Genomic DNA, 19,518 nt, shown 5'->3' with positions numbered 1-19,518 from the left:
GTTTCTAAGTTTAATTTAGGCAAGTATTTTTTTCTTTTTGGGTGAATAATAAATTCATTTTCAAGAAGATGAAGAAAGAGGGGGATATACAAGGCCCTGAGGGGATAAAAGAGAAAAAAATACAAGAGCAAAGCTATGTTAAAACCCATTGAACGGTAGGGGGGAGACCCTATGAGAGAACAATGAGCCTGTTCCATGGGAATCTTTAACAGGGCGGTGTGGAAGCATGTGGAACTAGGAACTAACATTAAAGTAGATGGCATTCCAAATCTTGTCAAAAGACAGGAGTTGAAGGTCCATCTTCAAAGCCATCTAGATGTGGTTAATGGCGGCACAAAAGGAAAGCTTAACTGTATTGTCACAGATAAATGATCCAGCATAGGTCATGTCAACCCAAATCCATTCCCTATGAAAGGGTATAATTCTTCTCCTGCCTGGCTAGTAGCTACTGAGGGCTTTTTTCCATAGTGAAAAAGAAGAGGCAGTAGAAAAAAGGGTGATCTGGGTCTTCTATCCTATTCCAGCAAAAAAAAAAACAGGCTGGAGCGACATTGATGGGTAGGGAAGCAATTGGAGAGAGCTCCCCAGGTGGTGAAACTATGGCGGGGAATATGGCCTTTGAAGCAAACAATTTTTCACCAAGAAGCAAGAGGATTGTGGGAACGAACAAAATCCTAAGCTGAAGAGGAGCTGAAGATGTCAGATGGCACGAGTAGATGACTTTTTCTCCTCTACCTAGGTGACTAGGAGAGAGAGGGATATGGGAGAACAAGATGTCCAAGAGGGGGGACGGAGCAAGGAGGGGGGGACCATGCCTCATTAGAGATAATGGAGGCAACAAAGCGTCTCTCTCCAAACTAAAAGAGAAGAAAAATCTGGCACCCACTAAAGGGAGGAGAACATTAAAAGAATGCCAGTTGTCGAGGCAAAGGGAAGTGGAGTGACTGATGGAAGGGTGGATGGCTCTGAGGGCTATGGCACAAAGTCTGAAGATGTTATGCCCAAAGATTAAAGTATCGATATCGGTCGCCGTATAGGTTGGCTGATTTTAAGATATGTATAAGAGCGTATCATATCGAAGATACACAGGATACGTTAAAGATACACATAGAAATGGACAGAATACACATGGAAATGCACTTTTCATAATATATATATATATATATATATATATAAATAAGCAATAAATAACATGTATCATGCGGAAACCCTAAAATGGATAACATTGTATTGAGAGAGGTGCATTTAATCGAAATTGTTATAAACGATGAGGCTTCTTGCATGTTTTTCATTTCCATTGCCATGGGTGCCATGAAAGAGCGTTAGGCTGGTTTATAGTCATTGTTGGGAGCTTCTTCATGAATAGGAGTGACTAAGATGAAGTTGTGCACTTGTCGAACATAGACAAAATATTGACTGCAGTCGAACAATATACTGTAATGGGACTCCCACTCACAGTAGAATCTCGTGCAATAGTCTAGAGTGGCCAATGTTAGTCCCACAGAAGCTCATATCCATAGCCTGAAGAAGCACCTGAATATACATGTTGTCTATGGCTTGATGAAGCACTAGCATGATCTAAACTCATGCTCAATTACTCCGTGCTCCTCATAAGCACATCATTGTCACTTAGATTGAGGAAACACTTACCCTTCAGACTATAAGACTTTGGTTGTGGGCGAGCATGATCCATATCTTGGCTTGCATGTATCGTCCCTTACCGATACGATACACATCGATACGATACATGGAATTTTTCAAAACCTTTCATATCGATACGTATCCTACGATACGCACCGATATACCACCGATACAATACTATACGCACCGACACATACCGATACTCTATGAAAAATATAAAATCGAGGTGAAATGTAAGTTTCGGTTTGTATCGGTATGTATCGGTTGATATAGTGCGCTTACGGTCATATAATGGCCAAAATGGTTATTTTTTAGAAAAACAATTTTTTGAGGGGTTTTTGTTCCAAAGTTGCTGCTAGTCATATTTTTCTCTAACTAAAGTGGAAATCAAGGTTGGGAACAAGGATTTTACATTTATGGGACAACTACAAACATTGAATTCTTAGTGCGATACCCTCAATTTAGTGTTTATGCAAAATACATGTTATCAATAGCTTATTTTAACAAATTTTTTTATGGAAAAGTATATAAAAAAGTGTTTTCTATCCATTTATGTATGTATCTTTAGCGTATCTCTAATACGTATCTTAATTTTTCCTGACCGATATGACGACCAATACCGATATTTTAATCCTTGCATATCAGTGCGTACAATATGTTCTAATATAGTTGGATTTTTAATTGTGTATCATACTATTAGCACGTATCGAACAATATCGGTTCGTATCAAACCGCATTAGTGCGTAACAAACGATATGATAAGATATGCATCGGTACGAAAACATTTAATAGTGAATGTATTTTATCGGTGTGTATCATATCGATACTGATTGATACCAATACATATCAGCCGATACAATACAATATACACAGATACTTTAAACATTGATTACTTCAAACCCATGAGGCGTCGGAGTGAGGGGACACGGTCACACAGTCCAAAGAGAATCTTTGCAGAGAAGAGTAGAGTAGACCTAAATGCTATTTTTCTTGGAAAGCAGCTTCCAAATGAGCTTAAAGGTGCGTGTAGAGTTGACATCTCAAATTTTACGCAATCCAAGACCTTCAAGCTTGGGGAAACAAACTGAAGACCACCCGATGGGATGGAGGAATCTAGTGGAATCAACTCCTTTCCAAACAAATGTGCACATGAGGGATTCAAAAGTTTTAATGGTGGACTGGACTAGGGGATCCTAAAAACACCAGACCAGCAAATGTAGCAAGATTGGAACATGGATCGGATGAGCCCCATCCGACCATCATAGGAGAGAACCTTGCTTGCTAGAGCTGGAGCCTTTTACGGATGAGATCAAGCACAGGGAGAAAAGATTCCTTTCTTATTGTTAGGTTGAGATTGTTTATTGTAGGGATTCTTTTCTTTCGTATTAATTGGTAGAGATTTGTTTACAATTTTATCTTAGCTTATTGTACAAGGAACTCCCTAGCTTGCGCATGGATCCTTTTCAATTTTTATTACCTTCTATTTTGTGTAATTCAGCAAGCTATTAAATGTAAGAGCACAGAGCTAAGGTTCAAAAACTCGTTTCATGTTGTTGTTTTGGTTAATCCAAAGCTATCAAAATTTTGACAAAATTTCGTATTTTTCCATGAATTTCCCTTGGCCATTTTTGGGGGTTAATGGCCAAAATGACCGACATGGGTGAACCAAAAAAAAAAGAAATTTCAACAAAACAATAAATTTTTTGGACTAGAATGAGAAAATTTTCAACTAAAATTAGCAAAATATTGCATTTTGAAATTTCACCTATTATTTTGTTTAAAAAAAAAAATCATGAAATGAGGGTTTAATTTCTGCGACTTTTCGAATCATGCATAGAGCTCAACCAATAATTTAATGAAGAGGAATTATCACTCCCCTCCCCTGAACTTTAGCTAAATATCAAGCTCCCCCACATTTTTTCAAATATTTCACTCCCCTCCCTACAAATGCAAAGATTTTATCTACCTTGCCTAGACATTTGAATTGGCTATTAAGTCTGTAATATTTTTTTCATAACGACTGAAATACCCCTATACCTGTAGAAAATCCATTATACTCCTCTTCCACACTGGGCAAAGAATGTTAGAATTGAAACTTCTGCTCTTGGCAACGGACATTGTACTACAAAACTTTTAATCTTTTTCACTTTTTAGAAGAACAGAACAGAACCAAACAACCAATTCACAGTCCACAATATATAGTAAAAGAACCCATCATTCACAATTGGTGGTAGAGCAAACAAACCCTTTAAATGTATTTGTAGTTGCAGAGATAAGCAAGATCAAGGTTAAATAGAACAAGAAGAACCCAATTTTTGATTCCTGGAATTTGATTTCTGGAACAAGATACCGTATCGGCCGATACGTATCGGTATTGGTCGTCATCGGCACGATACATACCGATACACTACAAGGAATTTTTAGACAGTCTGTGTATCGATGTATCAGCAGTATCGTATCGTACCATATTGGTACGATACGTATGATACTCTACCATACGAACTTTCGAAACACAAAAAAATTCCTATGGGTATCTGTACGTATCGGTGAGTATTAGTATGTATTGGTATTGTATCGTACAGTATCATATCGATACACATCGATACGGTACGATACAACTACTTCAGTGGGGAAATAGACATTTTTGGTTTGAAACAAATACATCAAACTCTCTTACCAACAGTTTTCTACATTTCTCTTCTTTCTTCCCCCTTGATTCACACACTTTTTTGGAGACTCCAATGCTATATTGAAGGAAACATTGTGGAAGTAAATGGTTCAAGCAAGGAAAAAAGCATAGCCCAAGAAGAACCTTGAACTTGAAAATCTTGAATAGTGAGTTCTTGAATCTCTACTCACTTTTTTTAACTTTAGGCTAAAATTTTCAAGTTCTTTTACAAATCTAAGGTTCATCATACTTAGAATCACATTTTGTGTATCATTATCACATGAAATCATTGGATTTATAAGGATTCACACACTTTTTTCAAAAGAAAATGAGGGTTTCAATTTTTTTAGATCTACTCATGCTCAAAAGTTAAAAATTTTTAGATTTTTTATATGTTATGTAAAAACAAGTGTTCTACAACTTCTATGGAAAATTTTGATTTTTCACAAAAAAATGTATTTTTAAAATTTTTTATTAAGAAATTAATTAAAAAAAATTACAAAAAAAAATTTTTTTTTATAGAAAATTTAGTTCATTTAACTCTTAAAAATAATGTTATAACTTATAATTGATAAATACATGATTTGAAATAAAACTCACACTTTTTCCCCATAAAAGTGAGGGTTTCAATTTTTTTTTTTTTTTTTTTTATTTCTTAGATTTGCTCAAATTTATTTGTCCACAATATGTGGATTTTTATATGTTCTTTAAAAACAATTAATCTACAACTTCTATCAAAAATTTTAATTATTCTAAATAGTTTGTATTTATTTTACTTTTTTTTTAATTAAAAAATTAACTAAATATTAAGAAAAATAGTAAAAAAATACAATTTTTAAAAAAAATTCAATTCATTTTAGTTTAAAAAAAATTATAATTTACTTGGCTAATGACCATGATGTGAAATTATATACACATTTTTTCCCCAAAAAAGTGTATTTCAAGTTTATGTAAATTAGGAAACATACAAAAAAGTCTTTTTTTTTTTCTTTGGATGCATTTCAATTTAGTTTCTAAAAAAATGCCATTATTTACTAAATACTAAATCAATAAATATGCATACTAAGTTTCATTATGTATCTTTATAGGAAGATAGCGCCTAAAAAATGGGCTAAGGATATTGGATGGACTACAACCGAAAAAGTACAAGGTAATAGGTTGTGGACAAAATGCAACTACTGTGATACTATCCACTTAGGAGGTGGAATTACCAGACATGAACAACATTTGGCTGGAGGATTTTCTAATGTTGCCAAGTGTACAAAGTGCCCAGATGAAATAAGCAAAGCAATGAGGAAGCACTTAAGGGAAAGTAGAGATGAAACAAAAAAAACTGTTGAAGATGAGGATAGATTGGTTGAGAATCTAAGGGATCATGAGGATTATGACGGATCCGATATAGAGGCAGAGGATAAAGAACAATAGCTTGCATGAGCGATGCATATTTCAAGGGAGGAAGAAAAAGAAAAACAATGGATAGCAGAACAGCTAAGAAGAAGTCAATTTGTAGGACCTAGACATGGTGGCCCGATGATTTATGAACAAGGTTCCAACTTCCAAGTGTAAATATTGCAAGCAATGTGAAGGGCATGTTTGACAAATTCGCCTCCAGTGGTAAAGACAAGGGGAAAATGAGTACAAAAATTAGAAATATGAGAGATGCACCATACAAACATCATGATGAAGGGCAACAAAGGATTGAAAAGGCTTTGTAACAAAAAACATTGAGTAAGAAATTTGGGAAAACAATCTCTAGGTGGTTCCACAGTTCTGTGATTCCACCTCACAAAGCTAAAGATCCATACTTCAAGGCTATAGTCAAGGAGATTCAGGCATGTGGGAAAAATGTGAAACCACCCACACCTTATGAAATTGTTGGACCATACTTAGATGCTATTGTGAAAGAGGTGGATGAATACATTGAAGAGTTTAAATAGAAGTGGCCTAAATATGGAGTGACCATCATGTGTGATGGGTGGAGTGGACCAACGAGAATGTCCATCATCAATTTTCTCATATATTGTGATGGGAAAACAATATTCCATAAGTCTTTCAATGCATCCTCAGATATCAAGAACTCAATGCATTTGTTTAAATTAATAGATGAAGTTGTTCAGGACGTTGGGCCAAATACTGTTGTCCAGATTTTGACTGATAATGTCTCAAATTTCAAAAAGGCTGGCATCTTACTTATGGTGAAGTATCCCACCCTATATTGGACACCTTGTGCAACCCATTGTATTGATTTGATGTTCAAGGACATTGATGAAATAAACAAAGTGCACACATTGGTTTTTGATGCTAAAATGATCATCAACTTCATCTACAATCACAGCTAGGTGTTGGCATTGATGAGAAAGTACACAAAATGTGACTTGGTGAGGCCCGTAGCAACAATGTTTGCAACAAATTATATTGCACTTGATAGTCTTTAAAAACGGAAGAAAGGACTAGTTAAGTCATTCACCTCTAATGAGTGGTTCAGTAGTAGATAAGCAACCACTGAAATTGGAAAAGATGTTCAAGACTTAATCACCTCAACAAAGTTTTGGGAAAGGATATATCGACTTACTAGGATTATGCAATCACTATTTGTGATACTTAAAGTAGTTGATGGTGATAAGGCACAGATGATGGAAAATATAGTGCATTGTATGGAAGTTGTCAAACAGAAGATAGAAGAGGAGAACCCAATGTCATCTAAGGCATTTTTGAAGATTATAAATCGTCGATGGGAAAATAATTTGGTTTAAGACCTTCATCGGGCAGGTAATTTCTCAATTAAATTTATAAGTGACTTTATTAGTAATGTAATATACTTAATCGTTAACAATAAATAATATGTAACCATGTGAAGCGTATTATTTGAATATGGATCTTCACTACACAAACAATTTAAGGTTTAGGAAATATTTGATGGAATCTTTGAAGGATGTTATCAACAAGTTAGCTCCTAATATTGATTCGGCCAAAGATGCAGTTGAAGAGGTTAGTAATCTACTAAACTTACATATTGATTAATATTTAATACATTGAGTGGCGTATTAATATGTTAATACCTTTATAGGTGAAGTATTTCCGAGAGGCCACTTGTGGGTTTGCTGATCATTTAGCTACTCGTGCTAAAGGAACATAATGCCCCGGTAATTTAGGTTTAATCAACTATCCTTGTATTTCAAATTTATTTCAAACTCTTAATGTTGCAATTGTCTTTGTACAGCTGATTGGTGGCTGAACTATGGATGTAGTGCTCCAAACTTGAGGCCAATCGCAATGAACATATTATCATACACGACATCCTCAAGTAGCTGCGAATGTAACTGGAGTACATTTGGATTGATACACACCAAATCTCGGAATCGTTTGAGTTATGAAAAGATGGAGAAGCTAGTGTATGTGCACTACAACATGAAATTGAAGATGAAATATTTAGAATTGGAGAAATCAGGGGAAGATATTGATGTCAACCCAATTGACATCACCCACATACTCGACGAGGAAGATCCAGTTAGGAGATGGATTGAGGACACTGAAAAGGTTTTAGTGATGGACAAATTATCTGAAGATCGACAAGAAATCACACCTGATCCCATTATAGAGGACCTCATTAGAGATATAAATGAAGATTTTAAAAATATTGTTGATGATGAAACCCAAGCACCATCAGCTATGCAAGAGGATGATAATAGCTCCGATGATGGCGATATCAGGAGGACGAGATCAGGTTCTACATATAGTGTAACTCAACCAGATAGTGATGATGATCAAAACAAGGATAGTGCCGATGATGATGATGATGATGACGATGATAACGATGGTGGTGGTGGTGGTGGTGATGGTGATGGCTGTGGCATTGGTGGTGGTGGGGGTGGTGGCCAAACTTATGTACCGGTACATTTCACAGAGGAGATTGCATTTACACATGCAACCCAAGATAGTCATCATAGTGCTCGCACACAACCAAAGTCTTATAGTCCGAGGGATAGGCGATCCCACAATTCGAGTGCTACTGATGCATTGATGAGTAGCATGGAATCAATGAGCATTAGTTCAGATCTCGCTGGTTCCTCATCCAGACATGGACACCATGTATCTTCAGATACATCTTCAGGCTATGGATATGGGACTTATGCAAGACAATCCATAGTACAGAAGTTCAGATCACGCTGGTTCCTTATCCGGACATGGACACCATGTATCTTCAGGTGCTTCTTCAGGCTATGGATATGGGACTTATGCAGGACCAACATTGGCCACTCCTGAGCAGTACAAAAGATTCTACAATCAATGGGAGACCCACTACCATAAATATTTCGACTAGGGTCACTATTGTGCCTATATTCGACAAGTGCAGAACATCATCTTAGTTGCTCCTATTGAAGAAGGAGGTCCCAAGCCAAGGATTTGAACCACCACGACACTCTTCATGGCACTCATCACAGTGGCAATGGCAATGAGAAAAGAAAAAAAGCTGTAAGAAACCTCATCATTTTGAACATTTTCAACTCAATATACTTGTCTATCAATACGATACCTTCTACTTTATTATTTATGCATTCTACATGTTATATATAGCTTTTTTTTAACTATTTTTTAGGAAAAAGTGTATAAAAATGTGTTCCCTATCCATTTATGTGCGTATCTTTAGCGTATCTTAGCAAATCTCCGATACGATACGATACCCTCCGATACGTATCTTAATTTTGACCTACCGATACAGTGACTGATACTGATACTTTAATCCTTAGATTTAGTACATAATAAAACCAACAAAGTAGGAAGGTTTGGTTAATTAATTACAGGAACCAATAACAAAAACCCAAGATGAAGATGAACAACCTTGAAAGCTCTATAGATTCAAGTACATCGCCGGCATGGCCTTACCGTCGGAAAATAGACAGAAATGCTTCAAGCTAGAGTTTTATTTGGATTTATCACCGTGAGAGTGCGAGAATGCAGTTGAGAACTGTGGTGGTGCTTGGAGGTTCCGCAACATCATTTTGATTTAGAGGCGGAGAACACAATTTCGAATTGTGGTGATGCTTTGGAGGTTCCGCAACATCATTTTGATTCAAGTGTTGGATATTAAAATGTCGATGCGGTTCTTGATATGGTAGGTCATTAACTTGGATTTCTATTCATTGATCTTCTATCTTTGATGTGTAAGTTTTTCTTTCATTTCTGTTTCAATTTATGGGTTTAGCTATGTCAGGATACCAGGGGTCCAAGAATAATTCTTGTTGGAGTCTCTCAAGAGAAATTATTTGTAACAATTACTGCTTTCATTCGAATATTTTGAAAGGTGAAGAGGAACAAAAACCCAAGATGAAGATGAAGCAGCAACAAAAACCCAAGACGAAGATGAACATCCTTGAAAGCTAAGCTAACCTACTGAAAATTTTGATTTTATATAACCTAATCAGTCATCTTCACGGGCCCTCCGCACAAGGGCAAAGTAACCAAGAACCGCAAAAAGGGCGGGGACCATGTTCCCTTCTCTGAGCACAATGTTGATGGCAAACCCTATAATATTGGCCGTAATCTTCCTGCCCTCGATCACCAACGACCTCCGAGGCTTCCTACAGAAGGTAACACCAAAACGGTGATCCATGTCATTATGGGGGTATTTCAGTCATTATGAAAAAAGTACTGCAGACTTAACAGTCAATTCAAACGTCCAGGCACAGTAGTAGAATCTTTGCATTTGAGGGGAGAGGAGTGAAATATTTCAAAAAATGTGGGGGAACTTGATATTTAGCTATAATTCAAGGGAGGGGAGTGATAATTCCTCTTTAATAAAAGGAAATAAGCTTTGCACTTGGCTGAGAGAGACAGTTTCTCTGTGGGAGATTTATGGTGAGAGGCCATGGGTGAGAGATCCCTCCCTTCCGTATCCCTTCTTCTTTATTTTTTCTCTTTGTTCTTTATTTCCAGTTTATATTTATATTCAACCTGTATTAAACATAAAAAAGAGGATACCGAGACACTGTTCTGCACCTTATTGTTGTTGTTGGTTCTTAGAAAGCTACCTTGAGCTATTACATCAAGATCTAATTTGTAGAGATAAGTATATAGCCTGCGGCATCCATTGTTTGGAGTTTTTTGTTGTTAACTTCAAGCTCCAGTAGTTGAAGATCTTTTCGCCAAATACAATCCTCCTTTTAATGCTAGAATACCTCTACATAATCCTCCTTCAATGGCAGTATGAGGTTTTTGATCACATGGTTGGATTAATGGTTATGAATGAGTTGCTATTTTGTGTTGTAATATGGGTACAAGGGTTGATTATTAAGGGTATTCTTGTACTTGTACCTACCCTAGAACATTCTCCTGTCTATTATAAATAAAGCGGGGCTGCTGTCATATTGACACAAGCCCTTATTTCCTAAATTCCATCAGTATCTAACATGGCTTCCTTCCACTTGGGACTAGTTATGGCCTCGCTAACAATCTTGGGTATAGGAGTTGAGGAAAATGCAGCCGAATAAGCAAGACCTATAGGGGAGATTACATCATAGGAAACAAACTTGGCTATAGGGTTAGTACAAGCTCGTTGTTCCTTTCCGAATGGCAATGTGAAGATTTAACTAAGAAGGAAGAAGAGGAGAGTTACCTGACTCGGAAACGGAAGGTAAAGCAAGTGGATCTGAATCTAAAGAGCTCTGTTGGCAGGTCTTCTTTTCTCTTCTACTTGTCACCTCCCAAAAAACTAGGTCTCCCTTCTATAATGGCTCCCCTTGATTTTGATGGAGACACATCAACATCCACATCACGGGGTTAACCAATATCATAGAGAAATGGAGGAATAAACAACGGAAATGAAGGAATAGACAACAGGTGATGATCAATGACCTTCATTTGGATAGTCTCTCCTTCTGACGCTTCATGGGTCTAGAGAAACATCCTCAACCACAGACCTCTTGCCCTCAATGCCATCTCCTCCTCCATGAACAATGGGTCTTCCACCTAATTCTAGTTTGATAATTGGCACCTTCTGTTGTCCTCCTCTCCATTGTTAGCCCCTGAACCGTGTACTCCTCTGGCATTCCCAGAAATGCCATGGTTGAATCCATCATCTCAAATGATATTTGGTCCACTCTCCCATCCCCATCCCTCGCTGATATCTGGGCTGATCTCCCCCCCTTCACAAAGATGCTCCCGTGAGGACAGGATTTTATGGAATTCTTCTTCCACTGGCCTCTTCTCCTCTGCCACCGCCTGGAACCTTATCCGTTCCACTGCCAGTAGAGTTCCTTGGCACAATGTTGCTTGGTTCAAAGGCCACATCTCCCACCATAGTTTCACCACCTAGCTCAAGGACTATCACCCAACCCAATCCTTTTTCATCCAAGCCTCCCCTTCTTGTTGTCTCTTCTGGAACAATATTGAAGATACAAACCACCTCTTCTTTAATTGTCGCCTCTCATCCTCTATTTGGAAAAAAAGTCCTTTCCCATTGTTGGCCTTCTAGGAGCCCATTCTGCCTTTCAATAGGGAATGGATCTTGATTGACATGACCTTCTCAAGTACCTCCATCTGCGACACTGCGAGCAAGCTTGCTTTTTGCACCACTATTAACCACATTTGGATGGGGTGGAATATTCGTAGATGGACGGCCAAATCCCGATCTTACGATCAGATTTGGAATGCCATCTATTTTGATGTTCATTCCAAACTCGTTTCTCTCAAGCATAAACAAGTCAGGAACTCCCCAAGGAACAGGCTCATTGTTGTTACTTGGGGTCTCTCCTCATTTTTAGCTTATCTCCATCCCCATGATGATTTGAATCCCCCTTAGTCTTTTTGTCTTTGTCTCCCCCTTGAGGTGCTAGCCTCATCTAGTTAGCCGTGCTTTGCCTCCCCCCTTGTCCCTCCCCTCTCTTTTGTTTTGATTGTCTGTGCCTCGCGGGCTTGGTTCCACCCCCTTCCTATTGTATATTCTTTTCCCCTTTTAATGCATTATTTGTTCATCCAAAAAAAAAAAACTACCTCGTCGCTGTTACACCCACTTTCCCCCTGAGGAGGTAGTTTGGAGGGAGAGAAAAAATATAGAACCAACTCATAGAAGAAGACATCACTGGAAACAAGTCTCTTCCGAGAAGAGAGATGATAAAATTTCTAGCATTTTGTGGCAGGAGAGGAGCAAAAAAGGCACATTTGAGAGCCTTTGGACAAAGCATAGTACATGCAGATTTGTTAATATGAACATAGCGCACACACTCAAAACACTTTCGGAGGGAGAGAAAAGAAAGAGCCAGTGGGAGAGAAAAATTTCCAAAGGGGATTTAAAGCCAAGAACAGAGGAATGCATACAATTAATCAAGAAGGTGCAACAAGAAGAGTTTCAAATCAAAATGTCTTAGGGGCATGCATGCAAAACAACAAGCTTCTTGTCATTTCCAACAAATGACGATTTTTTTTTTGCTCAAACACTCCATTCTGTTTAAGGGCATCAACATATACATGTACTCCATATCAGACCAGACAATCTTGACCTTAGTGTCAAATTGGGTGCACACCATATGGTCGAAATTTTTTAAAGCCCCATTGACATCACTTTTTTGTTTCAAAAGAATTTCCCAAGTGGTGCAATCATCAAGGAAACAATGGGTGCAGCTCCTAGCAGGAGCACAATGGAAACAAAAATTTGGAAACGGCTGATCATACAAAGGGTAAGGATTCAATATACAGTGGTTTACAGAATGAGCATGATATTGACATTACATAGATGGCTAATCCACAAGGTCCCCTTTCTATCCAAGAACATCAGTCATCTATTAATTTATGGTCTTGTTGGTGTTATTAGCAAGGGAACTACTGTTCTTTCTTTCCCAACTCCAGCAGTCCCACTGGCCGCTGAGTGGGCTAGACACTCAAGGGGTGGCAGCCCCCGACCCAAATTTTTTGTAACATATATTAGGGGCTTTTTAGTCTTTTCTCTTGTATTAGGACTTCTATTTATGAACATATAAATAGGAGGCGTGGGGTCTAATTTTGACCTAATCACAAATCTCCTTTTCTCTCCATCTGTTGCAATCTCTCCTCTCTCTCGAGTTCTCCCTTCTCTTGCAGGTTTGAGAGTCTCTCTCTCGTTCTCTCATCAGGTCTACATATCTAAGTCAGTTGGATTATGTCAGCCCTCCATGGAGCTCAAACTAGTGACCATGAAAGGTGAACATAAGATTATCTTCAATGGGCTGCTACTCTGATTTATGTCCTTTTACTTTACTTTTTCTTCCTCTTTTTTTCTCCATTAGGCACTATACCTTCTTTTGACTTTTGTTAGGAAAGCTTCGCGTGTATTCCTAAATAAATAATATTGACCAACAATCCAAAATTCCAGTTAACATGCATCCACATATTTCTTCACCTCTACCCATATTGTAGAAGGTTAACAAAATAAAAAAAACGAAGACAAGAAATTGGAAACTCATATTACCTCTTTCCCAAAGATTGGAGAAAGTTTTGTATATTTCCAATGAGTATAGCAAAGAGCATGATCCCAAGTCCGGTGATGGCCATTGTGAAAAGAACTTCCCATACAAAATAACTAGGAACTTGATTTCCAGCCAAAGTACTGATTTGCTATGCAAGTTCACCATAAACAAACATAAAGTCCTCAAGAGGCATGCCCAATTACTTGTATGAAATGCTAATAAGGACATAAAATTTGAATAAAAAAGAATGCAAAAGTTAACAGAAGTATGGGAATCAATCTTTAGAGTGCGATTCAAGATCCAAACACTCCTAAAATTGGAATATCAGGTCTACATGGAACAGCATTCCATAGAAAAATTGTATGTACCCTGTCAAGCAGAAATTGTTAGGTAATTTATCATCTCTGCCACTCTGCCTGGAGTTTATGGGGGATTGAATTCTTTCTAATTATTGTCTTGAAAATTCAATGGGATTTCCAGTCTGTGTGTCGATGTAGCTTCTAATTTGAACATACTCTGTTTCATGTCTTTTGAATTCAGGGTCTCTTTTACATTTTACATCCAGTTTCATTACACTGTTCTTGGTAATTGTGTGAAGAGAAAGGCAATAAAAAGCAGTGGCAAGCCACATGCCGCTGTGCTCATAGTAGGTTAAAGGGGAAGCGGGGAAAAATACATGAAATAACCGGTTACAATAATGTCAAAATCCCACTTCAGATCAGGAAGCTGAAAGGTTAAGGTTCAAGATCTGAACGCTGTGGGTCCAAATCCTACAGCCAATTGGTTCATCCTTCTAATAGAATAATTTGTGCATTTATGAAAGCATCCAAGAAAATACCCTTCAGCTTTTTGACCATCAAAGCAAGAAAGATGATACAAATTCCAGAACAGCATACCTATGTGTTGTAATTATGGGTTTTATGTTTTTTAGGGTACGTGTCAGTCACCAAACAGACCCTAAGGGGTTTAATGGTCTTTGTAATTCTCTAGAACCTTCTCTCCATTGTTATAAATAAAGAGGGCTAGAGTCATATTAAATACAAGTCATTACCCTATCCAACAAGGTATCAGAGCCATACGATCCGAAACCCTAAGGGCTCTGCCTCTTCTCCATCTCTTTCTCTTTCTCGTTTCTCTCTCTCTCTCCTAGCGCCTCGTTCATATACATCTCCCTCCATCTTTCTTCATCTGCTTCTCTCGTGGTGGGAGCTTCTTAAACCACCAAGAGGGTTTCTAGCCTCCATCAATCCTTCCCTTGGGCTCTCAGACTCTCTTCCACAATGATCTGAGAGAGCAAGAACCTTTTCCATCACCTTTATAGGGTTTTTTCCCTGAAATCGTTTATTCCATTGCCGGGATGCTTTTTCTATGCTCGATGCTCCGATCGTCTTGATGTTTGTTATGATTGGTGCTCCTTATCATTGTAGTGGTATTAACCGACCACTTTTCCGTTTGAGGTCTCTGTTTTAGAGCTATCCCCAAAATCGTTTTCCCAGGGTTTTACCCTTTATCAATATTTGGGTTTTATAGCCTTTTCTGATTATTTTGATGCTTTCTCAATCTCCGGCTAGTGTCTATTCTATTTGCACAGCCACCTTCAGCAGCAACCATGTCTACTAGCTCATCTGCTTCTACTGGCGGAGACACATCTCTTCCTACCTTTCCTCCTTGTGCTATCAAGTTTGATGGCACAAACTACCTTATGTGATCATGCTCGATCTATGTCTCCATCAAGTCTCGTGGCTATTACGGGTACCTCATTACAACCCTGAAGCGTCCGACCACCAGTCCTGTTATTGACAAGTGGGAGTGTGCCAACTCTCTAGTTATGGCCTTCCTTGTCAACTCCATGTTCCACAACTTTCACGTGGCTATCTCCTCCTTGACTCCGCTGCAAAGATCTAGAAGTCTATCCAGGATATCTATTCCCAGTCAAGGAATAATGCTCAAGTCTTTGAGCTTTGAAAGAATGTTCGTGATCTAAGGCAAAGAGAGCTCACTCTGTCACAGTACTACTATGAGTTGCAGACACTATGGACTGAGTAGGATTTCTATAAGTATACTCCTTCCACCCTCGCAGAGGTCACCAATTTTCATAAGCGAGAGGACAGGATCAGGGTCTATAACTTTCTGGCAGGTCTAAATATGGAGTTTGATCAGCTGCAGTCCCAGGTTTTGAGTAGTGACCCCTTACCTTTCTTACCTTGGATCAAGCCTATGCTGTGATCCAACGTGAGGATAGTCGACATACCACTATGCTTCCATAGCCAGTCGCCACTCCTACTGAGAGATCTACACTTGTCTCTGACACTCAGTCCCTTAGTGTAGACCCACAATTTGATGGCTCCTCTACTAGGACCCCAGTGAAGTGTGATAATTGGGGGAAGGAGCGTCACACCAAGGAGCACTACTGGAATCTTCATGGATGTCCTGCTGATACATCTGGAAAAGGGGGAAGGGTCATGCCAGCATTCCTGGGCAGGGCAACCATACTGAGAGTCATGACTCAGACTCTGCTCCTAGCACCTCAGCACCCTCAATATCATCTGATGAGGATACTGCCCTCTGGCGCCTCTTGACACATCCGGACTCTCCTGCACCAGCCACAATTGCGAGCTCTACTAATTCCACCCTTTCTGGGTAAGGTATCTCCTTCTGTGGCCATACTATGTTTGTCCCTTCTACCCCTTGGATTATAGAATCAGGGGCTTCTAATCATATGACAGGCCGCTAGCCTTTTTTCTCACAGTGCACTACCTGCCTTGGTAATGGTAAGGTCAAGTTGGCTTACAGGACTTATTCCACTATTTTGTGAAAGAATTCTGTTAGGTGCACTCCTTTATCCCTTTCTATTGTATTGCGTATTCCTTATTTTCTCACTAACTTTTTGTCCATTAGTAGTCTTACTTCTAGTCTTAATTGCAAAATCACATTTTTCCCATTTCATTGTGTTTTTTAGGATCTGGTGCCAAGGGCAACGATTGGCTCTGGTAGGATAGGTGGTGGTCTATATATGCTTGATGATGACTTGGCATTAGTCTTTGGTCAGGCTCTTCAGACATCTTCTACGTCACTCCCATCTCTTAGTTACTGCAATCGCATCGTCAGTTGGGACATCCCCGTTAGGGAACTTTAGCTAGAGTTTTTTCTTACTTTAAAAATTATAATTTGAATAAGTTTTTTTGTGAGGCATGTGTTTTGGCCAAAAAAACTCGAATCACTTATTTTGTTTCTAGAAATAGAAGTGCCACTCCTTTTTCATTGATACATTTTGATATTGGGGTCCATCCAACTATGTGTCTGTCAATGGTTATCGGTGGTTTGTCTCTTTTATTGATTATCATTCTCGGACCACTTAAGTTTATATGATGTGAACCAAAGGTGAGACCTTCTACTGCTTTCAACAGTTTCATCGCATGGTTCAGACTCAGTTCAGTGCCGCCATTAAGATCCTTCGAAGCTACAATGGCCGTGCATACTTCGAAGGGTCTTTTAAGGCTTACCTTTCCCATCATGGGATGATCCATCACACTAGTTGTGTGGAAACTCCGGCTCAAAATGGGGTTGCTGAGCAGAAGAATCGACACCTTTGTGAGGTAGCATGATATCTTATGTTTAAAATGCATATTCCTCCCCTGTACTGGAGTGACGCAATTCTCACTACTGCCTTTCTTATCAATCGAATGCCTTCTTGGGTCCATTCCTTCCACTCCCCTCTGGATCTTCTCCAAGGTTCGGCTGCTTTTCCTGTTCCTCATAAGGTTTTCGGTAGTGTTTGCTATGCTCACGATCATCATCCTCATGGAAAGTTTGATATTCGTTGTCTCCATTGCATTTTTCTGGGGTATGCCCTTACTCAGAAAGGCTATCGGTGTTTTTATCCTCCTACTCGGCGTTGTTTTGTGACTATGGATGTTGTCTTTTACGAATCTACGTTATACTACACTATAAAACCTCTTCAAGGGGAGTCTCCTTCCATTGTGGAAGATGTGTTGCCGCCTTTTGAAATTGCTATGTCTGCCAATATCCAATTTCAGGTGGAGAGTGACACTTCTATTTCGCCTTGGCCAAAGATACGTGTTTATAGTCGCAGAGAGCAGACTCAGACCACTACACATCCAGCATCTACCCTACCATGCCAATTGTCTCCTCTTGAGCCTGATCTTATCCCCTTAGACCCAGGTAATTCTCCTTCTCCTTCTGTTGATTAGCCTCTTGAGTTGCCTATTGCTATTCGTAAAGGCACTAGGTCTTTTACTTTACATCCTATTGTAAAATTATTTCTTATGACTCACTTTCTCCTTCCTACTATAGTTTCGTGTCTTCTCTTTCCTTTGTGTCCATTCCTCATACCTGACAGGAAGCGAGTGCAAACTCATAATGACAGGTAGCAATGGTTGAAGAGATGTAGGCTCTGAAGAAGAATGACACATGGGATCTGGAGTGTCTTCCCTCACAAAAGAAGACAGTTGGGTGCAAGTGGGTCTTCACAGTAAAACAAAAGGTTGATAGTAAAGTGGATCGGTACAAGGACAAACTTGTTGCCAAGGGATTCACTTAGACTTATGGGATTGATTACCAGGAGACTTTTGCTCCAGTTTCTAAGACGAACACAAATCGTTTTATCTTAACTTGTGCCGATTCGTGTTATCTTAGGTTGTGCCGCCAACTTAGATTGGGATCTAATAGGGAACTTGAGGAGAAAGTGTATATGGACATTTCTCCTGAGTTCACTTGCTCCAAAACCTAAGGGAAGGTATGCAAGTCGAAGCGTATACTGTATAGGATGAAGCAATCCTCTCGTGCTTGGTTCGGGCGTTTCCATAAGACTATGGTCACTACAGGTTTCTCAAAGCAATGCTGACTACAGTCTGTTCATCAAGAGATCCAGTGGGAAGATTACTATCCTGATAGTCTATGTAGATGATAATTTGTTACTGGAGATGATCTGGCAGAAATCTCTCGCCTCAGGAGATAGATCAAAGTGAAATAACCTAGAGGGGGTGAATATGTTATACTATTGGAAATTTAATCTTTTCGAAATAATATCCCCAAGTGTGATTGCAAATTATAAATGTTGCGGAATAAGTAAAATAATCACAATCATACAACACCAAGATTTATAATGATTCGACTTAATCCGAGTCTAGTCCACTCCCTACAAGAATCCTCTTGTAAGGTATTCCACTATTTCTCCCTTTCAGTACAGTAGGTAGGGAAGAAAATATTTACAATCTTTTATGGATAAGAGTATTATTACAAAATCTCCTTTACAGACAGAGAGGAGCCTTTACAATCTTCTTTATAGGTAGAGAGAGACCTTGCTCTTTTCAGGATAAGAGGATCCTTACACAATCCTAAGTACAGTCTAGAATTGTAAAACAGAAACTAGAGAAAGTGGAATAAAGAGGAATACCTCTGGTGTGGTGCAAATGATGATTATGAAAGTGAAATTATGCACCTTATAAGTCTTCTCTATAGCTTTGATTTGCACAATGAGTATGTGGAAGACTTTGTTGGAGACTTGAGCTTTTCTATGAAATGTGGAAGACCAAACTGCTCAAGTAGGATAGAGTGACTTTTTGACTTTAGTATGCTCACAATAAAGCTCTTAATGCTCAGACTTAATTCATAATTAATTATGAGCATCTTAGGTATTTATAGGTGAGATTAGGAGAGCTTTTTAGGCAGTAAATCATACTCTAACGGTCATATTTTGGATCTAAATCATACTTAACGGTCATATTTTGGATCTATCGGTCGACCGCCATT

At 38.7% G+C, this 19,518-nt stretch overlaps 1 protein-coding gene across 3 annotated transcripts in view; it reads right to left on the bottom strand.

The window, feature by feature from the left end:
- Window positions 1-19,518, bottom strand: part of LOC122081447 (probable cyclic nucleotide-gated ion channel 20, chloroplastic) — a 259,284-nt gene that overhangs the window by 47,860 nt on the left and 191,906 nt on the right. For all 3 annotated transcript variants that reach the window (XM_042648600.1, XM_042648608.1, XM_042648596.1), the window contains one exon: window positions 13,749-13,894. In XM_042648600.1, the coding sequence (XP_042504534.1) occupies window positions 13,749-13,894 (146 nt within the window). The remainder of the gene's footprint in view (window positions 1-13,748; window positions 13,895-19,518) is intronic.

This window comes from Macadamia integrifolia, chromosome 1 (genome assembly GCF_013358625.1).
Source record: "Macadamia integrifolia cultivar HAES 741 chromosome 1, SCU_Mint_v3, whole genome shotgun sequence".
NCBI classification, from domain to species: Eukaryota; Viridiplantae; Streptophyta; class Magnoliopsida; order Proteales; family Proteaceae; genus Macadamia; species Macadamia integrifolia.
This window is presented reverse-complemented; position numbering and strand designations above follow the sequence as displayed.